A 10097-nucleotide genomic window follows, 5' to 3' on the forward strand; every position below is an offset into this window, starting at 1 on the left:
ACATAGCTGCCAATGTATTTTCTGACAATTGATGAATAGATTAAATAACTAGTTGTTTCAGCTGCTGGAAAGCCCTGAAAGTTCTTTGTAGGTTATTGATATTTGTGATTTTGGGCTTTGTAAGTATAATTGATGAGGCTTCACTATTTGATCCGACAGTGTCTAATAGATTAAACCGTTGCCGTGTTCAGACACCATTTTAATATTTTAGAAGTTTGGATTCTGTTTTCAAAACTCTTTTACATTCCTCAGTAAGGTGTTGAAAAGAAGCATGAGAATGGTATTTGATTTAAAGCTCCGGTGTTATTTCTGCACTGGTATCAAATATGTGTCAGCTTTTAAAACACCTGCATCATTTTCACGAGAATAACATCTCTATCCAGCTCATTCTGATTGCTTTATCACATTCTGTAACCGTGTTATTTGGAGTTCTGCAGAGCGGCCCATCCATGGCAGCCGCCGGTGCCTTTTCCTCAACATGCAGTCCTAATTTGTCTGCTTCATGTTTGGGTTCCACTGAGGTTTTCTGGTTCTGTCCTCAGTTCCGGCTCATTAAGTTCCCTTCTCCCACATCATGCTCAATTTCATTTGGCCCAACTGCCTCCGCTACAGTCACCACACAGTTATGGTTTCATAGATGCCAGTCGGCGTGTTATTCTTCGGGTGTTGTATGACGGCACAAAACGACTTAGTGCCTCTGCTGAATCAGACAACAACATGAAGTTTACTCCTGTAATCTTTTTGACTGGGGAAACAAAGGAATGCGGAGTTGCCTGGCTAAATATTTCCTGATCCTCATGGTTTTGTAATGGGTCTTTTTTTATAGCTGTCAGTGAGGAATGCCGGCTGTGGGTGCCGCAGTAAACCCTCTCACGGCAATGGCATCATAGCGTGGATTGCAGAAGTGTGCGCATGTGAGTGTAATTGTTCTGCGCTCGAACAAAGGTCTGCTTGATTTTGTTTATGTCTCGTAGGTATACTGGCATGTGTGAGAGTGTTTGCATCTGTTTTGAGTGAAGCGTTGTGTATCTGCTTGTTGCATGTGCTCAGGAGGAGTAAGGAGGGGGGGAAGCGCTGGTGCTTGATTTGTGCATGCTTTGACATGATGACCCAGGGTCAGGAGAGGAGCTGATGGAGGAGAGACCCTGTTCATCATGCCAGACCAGGCCGGCCGCAGCAGAGATACCTGGGCGGAAGGTCTGTTTGGTGAATCTAAACATCCCGGAGCCTCTGATTTCTTTTGTAGGATGATCTACAGCGCTCTCCTCTTTGTGAGCAAAATGACGCATCACTGGGAAATGGGAAGCAGGCTCAGGCAGAAGGCTTTTTTTGATTCCAGATTTTTTTCGCAGGCCGTCTGGGCAGCATATTGCACCGTTTCACTCTGCACGAACATGTCTTAGATTAGCGTCGCAAAAAGCCACCTAGCATCTGGAGGTCAGAGCCTATCTGTGTGTCAATGGGACAGGGAGCATCCCTTGAATCATAGCCCCATTTTGTCAACTCTCTGACAGGCAGGGGCTAGAAAATGTCTTTCATGTTCGGGTTGGGGAGGGAATCTGAAGCAGCAGGCTGCTTTTCATGCCTTGTGCGTGCTGCTGAGAGCCTCGCAAAGAGTTCAGATTTGGTTACAATTGGAGAGAGAACTCCAGAATCTGTTTATTCACGTAGATCTGATGTGAGTCTGAGTGGGCTCACATGTGCATGTATCAGATCATATTCGCATCTGAGATTGTCTGGCAGTAAATACGTTCCTGGAGCTGTAGGAGTTTCACAGTTGTGTGTGTGTGTGTGTGTGTGTGTGTGTGTGTGTGTGTGTGTGTGTGTGTGTGTGTGTGTGTGTGTGTGTGTGTGTGTGTGTGTGTGTGTGTGTGTGTTGGTTGATGTGTGTTGGTTGATGTGTGTGTGTGTGTGTGTGTTGGTTGATGTGTGTGTGTGTGTGTTGGTTGATGTGTGTGTGTGTGTGCGTGTGTGTGGAGGAGCAGCCGCCTGTTCTTGGCTGTCTCCATCTCCTCTGGCAGTCGTTCCCCTGCAGGCTGTGGAGGTCAATGTGATAATGGAGCCGCCGCTACTAGCTCTCCCCCGTGGCCCAGCAGGGTGGACACTCTCCTTCCAGCTCTGTTTCTCGCCTCTCCGTCCGACTACATCCATCATTTCTCTGTGTGCGCTGTCTCTTGTCTTTTTGTTTCTCGGGCACACACACGCCTTAACTTCTCTGTACTTCTTCACTTTTCCTATGCATAACTCTGTCTTGTAAATTTAGAGTAGCTTCCTGCAACACACGATTATTTATGTCTGAGGTTATTTATAAGTGTTTATGTGTGATAAGACAATACTATTTGTGCCTCCGCTCTGTTTTCCCCCGCAGTTTCCAGGACACGGTGAGTTACTTTGGGGTGAAGCCAAAGTCCGGGGAGAAAGAAGTAGCGCCGAGTCAAGTTTTTATGCTCTGGTACGAATTCTGCAACGACTTCAAGAACACCTGGATAAAACAGAGCAAGAACATCTCCAAGGAGAGGTGAGTCTTGTGAGGTTGCTCTTTTTCAGACTTGTGACAGGAGGAGTACGACTGTAAGATGTCCTCTGTAGCTCTTACAAAGTCTCTCTTTCAGATTCTTGAGACTTTTCTTTAACAAAACCCCCACAAATTTAATATATACGTATTGAGTTTTGAAAGACGAAAGGGTCTTATGAAAGATGCTACTGAGTTGCATTCTGGGAAAGGTAGGATACAGTATTTTCAAAGCTTGACCCATAATGGGGGCTAAAAATGGTATATCTCTGTCTGCTGCGTAGAATTTGACCATTCTTTCCCTCATCTGCCTTTTGTTAGTCCCCCAACATAATGAAAGAACAATGTGAAATTGCTGGAATGCCCCTTTATGTGATGGGCTTTAAAAAAACCTGACTGATATCCTCTGTAAAGCCTGACGTTTTGTGTGAGGCTAAACTGAGGCTTAACCATCTGATCCACGGGTTAGACTTCTTGTCTCCATCACCTTCTGATAGGTGCTTAACGACCTCTAGACATCACGTCTTATTGGCAATAACTGTACAGCAGTGACGCTCAGATGCTGGGTTGGAATCAAAGCGTAGAGGGAGGCCATCAAAGAGGAGGCAAACGGGAGTAGCCGAGGCCTCGGCCCTGCGTCTGAAGGACCGGGGCCTGAATTTATGATGTTTCCTCTGACCTGAGGCGTCATGTTGGGGGTGGCATTCCACTGAGGGGACAGCAGACCCTCCTGGCGGCCGCCTGGCTTTACTAGCAAGCGGACGGGGGCCTGTGGCCATTAAGGGCAGCGCGTTATGGGAGAACTGATAAACACTGTAATGATGCTGGACATGCAGCCCAAAGGGCAGGAGCACTGCACATGCAGGGTCAACAACAAGACTGCAATTAGAGGAGAAGAGAGAAGCTGTTGGTGACCCACCGAGCAAAAATATATCCAAAAGACGACAATTCAACGTCGTCAAAGACTAAAGATTGACGTCCAGTGGAAAGCCAGAATGACATTTTTGTGACATTTTTGTGAACCGCAAGAAGTTCTTAAGACATCTGTAACTGAATAGTGACCGTTACAAAAGATGTCTAAAAAAGATGTCTAAAAAAAACTTTTATCCCGGTTCGCTGAATTGATGTCTTCTGGATATGTTCTTGCTCAGTGAGCGAGATTGTCGTTTTTTGGGTTGTAGTTTTAAGTCTCATGTGGTGTCTTCATGGCTGTTCACACTCAGAAAACTACATTTAGCACAGTTCCATACTACTAAACACACAGTCTGTAATTCCTGCCGCTAGTGGTCTCCCAATCAAAAGAAAAGACATAAGTAGCGTGGGATCATGGGAGTTGTTGTCTTCATTGCTAAACAACCACCAATGAAAATCTATCTTAGTGATGTAGACCAAAATGTTCCTGGATGTTTTAAAGTTTTATGCACATTACGTTTAATCACATTTGCTGTCTTTCTCCCTCGATCTCATCATCTGATTCCCCAAAAGTTATAGTGGCGGCCGCCAAAATGAAGCGCACTGTTACCTGGAATAACACAATACAATTCAACAGGGGTCTGGTTATTTCGAGGGATTTTAATGCAGTAAAGCGACATGCTATATCTTTAACTCAAAGCCACACTCTGAGCTGAGCCTTCTTCTCTCGCTCTGTGAGATGGAGGAGTTAAAGATTCCCCAGTCCTGCCGTGCATCCATGTGCTCTCTCCTAATTGTTTACTACATGATCGTGTCCCACAGTACTCACAGCTGATTGTGCTTATGTACAATTAACTTTATTTTAAATACTGTTTGCACACTCATAAAAGCCAAGTGTTTTTTTAAAGGCCGCCTCATTATCTCATCAACCCACTGTCATTCTCTACTGCTTCTCACTTAGAGGGCTTTCACTGACCGCAAACTCCTGAGAGGATAGGATCTGTGTGTGTGTGTGTGTGTGTCTGTGTGTGTCTGTGTGTGTCTGTGTCTGTGTCTGTGTGTGTGTGTGTGTGTCTGTGTGTGTCTGTGTGTACATGGCACCGTGACACAGGGCGCCCCAGGGAGATACTTAAACGTCTTGCTCTTACAAACAACTTCACAAGGTCACAGTGATGAGAGGCTTCTGACTTTATATTTTCATGATTTAGCTCCGAAGCTTTCAGCGTCTAGTTTTTTTAAAAGGTCTGCAAATATCAAGTCCATGTGGGGTTTTTCTTTGGTCCATAGGTTGAAGGAAGCTCAAGAAAACATCAAGAAGATCACAGCGGAGAAGAGAGTCGAAACCAAGAAGATCAACGCCAACAGTCTGGTAAGAGCTGATCTCCATACAGCAGAGAAATGGAATATCCTGGAAGCTTGATGCACTGAGTCTCTTTGTGGTTTCTCACCAACAGAAAGAGAGGCTGCGGCAGAAGGAAGCCGGCGTGCCGTCCAGCTGAGTGAAATGACGCGGCAGAAGAAGAAACGAGTGGTGGAGATCAGAACGTGCGCAGGCCTCATCTCTCCTGCGTTTTCCACCTGCCTCAACAACAACAAACCTCCCTTCGCCCCGTATGGACTCACAATGAAACCTCTTACTACCCCTACTGCCGTATATCTGTCCTACCAACAGTACTGGACACCCCTCGTCCTCATCTCCCACCCCCACCTCTACGCTCCACCACCCTCGCGTCGAGTTCTTTCTGTCTGCTGAACAGATAAGAAGCCGGGCCTGCAGCGAGGATGCATGGCTGACACAGCCCAAGTGATGAGAGTCTTAAAGGCCAAAGGTTGTTCTCATTCATCCAGCGCGGCGTGACCTCTGAGCGCCCGGCTTGTGAAAGGTCTCTAAGGGTCAGCGGGAGCGCCAGCTGACACATCCACCAGGTTCCTTGTGTGAGGAACCATTTCTTTCTGGACTGTAGATGTTACATCGGACAGCAGAATGATAAAGCTCCTACATATCCTAAGTGTTAAGATGTATCAGATAGGGCTGCCTGAGGGGAAAATGCCTCCCTCTCTCTCTCTGGAAGCGGTAAAAAAAAAAAAAAAAAAAGCAGTTCCCAGAGTCTTTTTGCTGTAGCGAGTAGCTTTTCATTCACCACGGCTCTTTAAGAGTCTTGTAAATATGTCATGTTGTAGAATCGGCAGGGAGCTTGCGTTGGTGATATGTGCAGATGAAGACGTGTTGGGTCTAAATGTGTACGGAGGTTTTCACTGTATTGTGTAGCACTGCACCAGACTGACCTCTCCTGGGTGACGGCCAGTGAAGAGCAGAAGCTGGCAGCGAGCCTAGGGCCCCCTCACACACACACACACACACACCCACGTACGTAAAAACAAGTTTTAAACCCAAGATATTAAACATACATCATGAAAACATAATCTTCCATCGAGCGCTGTGCATCACATTATGTCCGGCACACGTTTAAGCACTTTAGCTGTATGTCGCTATAAGTCGCACTCCCCTGTTATGCTAACTGCGTGCATTATTTCGGATGTCTTGCACTTTTTTGCACCTCTTTTCCTATGCAAGCCTATGGTTTCCTTGTTAATAAGATTTACGAATTGTATTGCGACGTGATGAAATGCTATTAGGGGCTTTTTTTTTTTAATTTCTAAAAAGGTGAATTACGCTCGTTTTTTTCTTTTGCAAATGGTAAGATTCAAACGCGCTCCTGTAAGATTCAAGAATCGTCTATTTATGTAAGGAAAAATGTATTTTATGCCAAAAGAAACATCAGCTTTGTTCCCCTTGAGGCTGTATTTTTATGAGTTGTAATTGAAGCTGCCTGATTAATGAAAGATATATTTTCACACAGATATTACATGTATGTTGTGCTCACCGATTTACAGAAAATGGAGGAATTTGCATTGAATGAAGACTTTTGTGTTTATTTTGGAGAGATGAGGGTTGAACATTTGAGCATAGCATCTAAAGCCATGTGAGTCGTTATACCTCAGACAAACTTCCATTATCAGACTATCCATAAATCTGCACCTTGAATTACTTTTATACCCTCCAAAGTCTTGTGCCATTTATTTTGTATAAAGAAATAGATATTTCATAACTTTAAACTGCTTTGTTTTACTTCAGAGGGTTTGAAAACCAGACGAAATGAGCTCAAGGAACTGCTGTAGCCTCTACCTAATATGTATGTATGTATGTATGTATATCGGTTCATGTAACCTTCAGTAGCTCTCATGTAGGTGCTCTGTAATTTTATGGAATTGTTTTAAATTTCAAGAATAAACAACTGGATGCCGAACAAACTTGAGCGATTTCTCTAAATATTCCTCTGTCAACACGTCCATTAGGAAAGGCTTTCAGAAGGCCAGAATTTGCACTGAGCAAATGTGATATTTATGTAAGAAATCTGACTCATCAAAAAGGATTTGATGATTCATTTTTCAGCGAGGCCGTTCAATAAACTGCGAGTCAAGTTTTAAAGCCAAGACAATTAAACTTGTTCCTGGAAGACCCCTAAAATAAAGTGATTATCATCACTAACATGAGAAATGTGTCATGTCAAGAGGTTGGTTTTTTAAAAAGATTTTAGGAATGTGATATTTAAAAGGGCAGGAGAAGAAATTAAAACTCAGTTTTAATATTTACAGTATTGATGAGGTAATAAAACAGAAGTACTCAGAAATATTTATTGTTTCCATAATTGAATAAAAAGCCGAAAATAAGGTCCCACAGAACACTGTTTGAAGCTAGAAAGGTGGCAGGGTCCGCCAAATGTAAACAAAGTAAAATAGTATGAAGTTGTGTTGTCCTTTTAAGGTCAGTTTGTTAATTCAGTTTATCAAGTCATGAAAACAAAGAGTTTGTTAATTTAGTTTGTATATGCAAAAAATCACTGAAATACCAACATTCCACTTTGTAACTTAAAATTGAAATTTAGGTGGTTATAGTCAATAAAAAAGTCAAATATTTTTGACTGTAGATTTACACTTTTGACTCTTGAGGCTCATTCCAAAATACTCCCACAGATTGAGGCTTAGATCATAAAATATAAGGGTGATTTTTATTGCCATTTTAAATCAAGAAAAAATTGCAAAATTTCAACCTCTTTTTAATAAAAAAAAGTGAAATTGCTGCGGTTTCAGGCTGAAAACCCCCTCATCATTTGAATCTAAGCACCGTGTTCCCTCTCCTCAGTCGTCCGACAGATTTGTGAGCCATGTAACAAAATTTATTGAAGTTAAATGGCATCATTTCAAGAGATAGTTGGAGCCGGTAACCTCTTTTCTCGTAAAACTGACTAGTTTTACGATGAAATCTGTCCCGGGGTCTGAGAGTGCAAATGTCTGAGGAGACAAAACACCTTCCTCCTTCACATCAGGTGCAAAGTAACAGATGATATGCACAATATTCCAACATCCGTTTATTTGATGTTTTCATGGATAATTTAATCAAAGAGATAAACCAACCGCTTACATCAAAGATGGCTTTACATTTTACAACTATTTAACCTCGATAATGTAGAAACCACCACTGTACACCGTCTGTTTTCACTAACAATAAACACTACGGTCTCTACAACTGACTCAACTTAAAGAAAGAAAGAAAAACTTTACAGAAATCAATTAACCTTGAAAGATTCTTGAAATATCGAAATAAAATCACATTTTTCTCATTTACAAATAACCTCCTCGTATCCATCGAATTCCACACAGTGGAAACATCCAGTTAGACAATCACATGTGCACACAAAAATACAAAATCGGGCAGGAATGTTTTCCCGTTTTGAGCAGTGAGTAAATAAACCGGGGTGGTGCAGTCCTCTTCAGGTGAGAGGAAGCCGTGCGTAAAACGTGCCCATTCCAAGTCAGCGTTCCCGTGCAGTGATGCTTGTTTTCAAACTGGTGAGGGGTAAAATGGTCAATGCAGTTCAGCTCTGGTTTATAAGTTGCATGTCCACTTTTATTCACACGTTGTGCAGGAGGAGACGCCGCACGTAGGAAGCCTCCATGGATGCGTCCTCCTCGATGGAGAAGTGTTATTGGCTGTGTGACAGCCTTTTTTCTTTTTCTTTTTCTAACGACAATCCTGACAGCGAAGAATAAGAATATGAAACACACACACACACACACACACACACACACACACACACACATACAACACATTTCTGTGCGCCACATTTCTTCAGTCCAGGTCTATGGATATACAGCGGCACTGTTTGACGCGCTGGATGCGCTTCTTCTTGGTGGGTGGCTGCTGGTCCGGACAGTTCAAAGTAAACGTCATGGTGGTGAAACGCTTCGGCTTGCAAAACGAGCAGGACTGGAAGGCACCCTCCTCCCTGCGGATGTGCCTGGGGATGTAAAAGGAGTTGCACTGTCCGTAACAAAAGCGGTTGATGATGGTGCGGCTGACGCAGCCCTCCTCGTGGATGGTCTGCTTGAGGGGCTGCGTCTTGCACCAGTCCCGTTTCAAATACTGGCGCTCCGTCACATGTAAAGCTTCCTGGCTGGACTCCAGCACCTCGTCGGCTGGTGAGGATGCGCCCTGCCTCTGCCGGGACCCGGAGCCCGCCTGCGGAGGCTGCGGTTGCTGCTCCGATTCGTTTGGGTTGTTTTTGTCAGGATGAGGAATGGCGCCTTGTGAACCTCGGTTTCTCTTGGAATCCACGGGAGAGGATAGCAGCCCAATGATGAAAACCATACTGCAGAAGATACGCGTCGAGTTGGCCATCCTTGGGGAGAAGAAGAAAATAATTCATCACCTTCACCGTTTCAACGCTGGACGGGTTACGCACAGCTGTCAAAGCTTTTACGCTGCGTAAAAGCGCACAGAAACAGCTTGCCTTTTTGTAACGCTGCATGCAAAGCGAGACTGAAGTGCAAAAACAATCGACTGTATATTTGAAAAACCTTAATCTAGACATTTGAGTGAAAACTACAATGTTTCGTGTATTATGCACAAAACTTTATACAACAATCAATTGGCGCAGGGGCGCTCCAGGTTTAGCCGAAAGCAAGTAAACTTTCTTAAATGTCTTAAATAACTACCTACGTATCCACACATGCTCACCATTGGATGACAAGCATTCAGTTTTGCCATTTCTATCAGCATTGAACTAAATAAACTTTAAATGAAAGTGGCGGAAGACGGTGCGCGGGGAGAAACAGTCCAAATTCCCTCACCTGCGCGAGCCTCCACTGCTACAAGTGCGATGATCTGATCCTGTCAGTCCTCGACGGCACCTTCCCGAGGTGATAGGCACCTACTGCTGTCGACTGTACGCTGGCGGGACTGTGGATGGGTGGGAGACCAACCGCTCCATAGACAGGGGCCAGGGGGTTTAATACAAATTGCTGCAGCGCCGGACTGTCTCCCTTTTAAATGTCTGCCAGCTGAGATGTGCACAACAGTTCCCTCTACATTATTGGCTAAGCACAATGTAGAGAAAATCAAAACTGTCCGCCCCCTCAACACTTCCCTGAACCCACTTCAAGACAGCAGACAACCGAGGAACAGCAAGGGCAGGGAGAGAGGAGGAGGAGGAGGAGGAGGAGGAGGAGGAGGAGGAGGAAGAGGGGGAGACTAGCGGAGAGCGGACAGGCCTGAGGTTTGTGCGCACATGGAAAAAGTAAAGCAGTTGATATTTTGAATCGAAAGGAGCGT

General features: G+C 44.3%; 2 protein-coding genes across 2 annotated transcripts in view; one reads left to right on the forward strand and one right to left on the reverse strand.

The window, feature by feature from the left end:
* LOC141010045 (formin-like) overlaps positions 1-6741 on the forward strand; it is a 55140-nt gene extending 48399 nt beyond the window's left edge. Inside the window, exons 17-19 of the mRNA XM_073482827.1 lie at positions 2369-2518; positions 4712-4793; positions 4879-6741. Coding sequence (XP_073338928.1) covers positions 2369-2518; positions 4712-4793; positions 4879-4923 — 277 coding nt within the window. The 3' untranslated portion in view covers positions 4924-6741. The remainder of the gene's footprint in view (positions 1-2368; positions 2519-4711; positions 4794-4878) is intronic.
* A 1874-nt stretch (positions 6742-8615) lies between these two features.
* Positions 8616-9164, reverse strand: grem1b (gremlin 1b). Its single transcript, XM_073484254.1, has one exon. The coding sequence runs from the start codon at positions 9162-9164 to the stop codon at positions 8616-8618; it is 549 nt and encodes a 182-aa protein (XP_073340355.1).
* Positions 9165-10097: the final 933 nt, after the last annotated feature.

Source organism: Pagrus major, chromosome 16, assembly GCF_040436345.1.
Source record: "Pagrus major chromosome 16, Pma_NU_1.0".
NCBI lineage: Eukaryota > Metazoa > Chordata > Actinopteri > Spariformes > Sparidae > Pagrus > Pagrus major.

What these genes read in the sequence shown, in the direction of transcription:
- grem1b (XM_073484254.1), bottom strand. Translation starts at nt 9,164, where the DNA reads ATGGCCAACTCGACGCGTATCTTCTGCAGTATGGTTTTCATCATTGGG.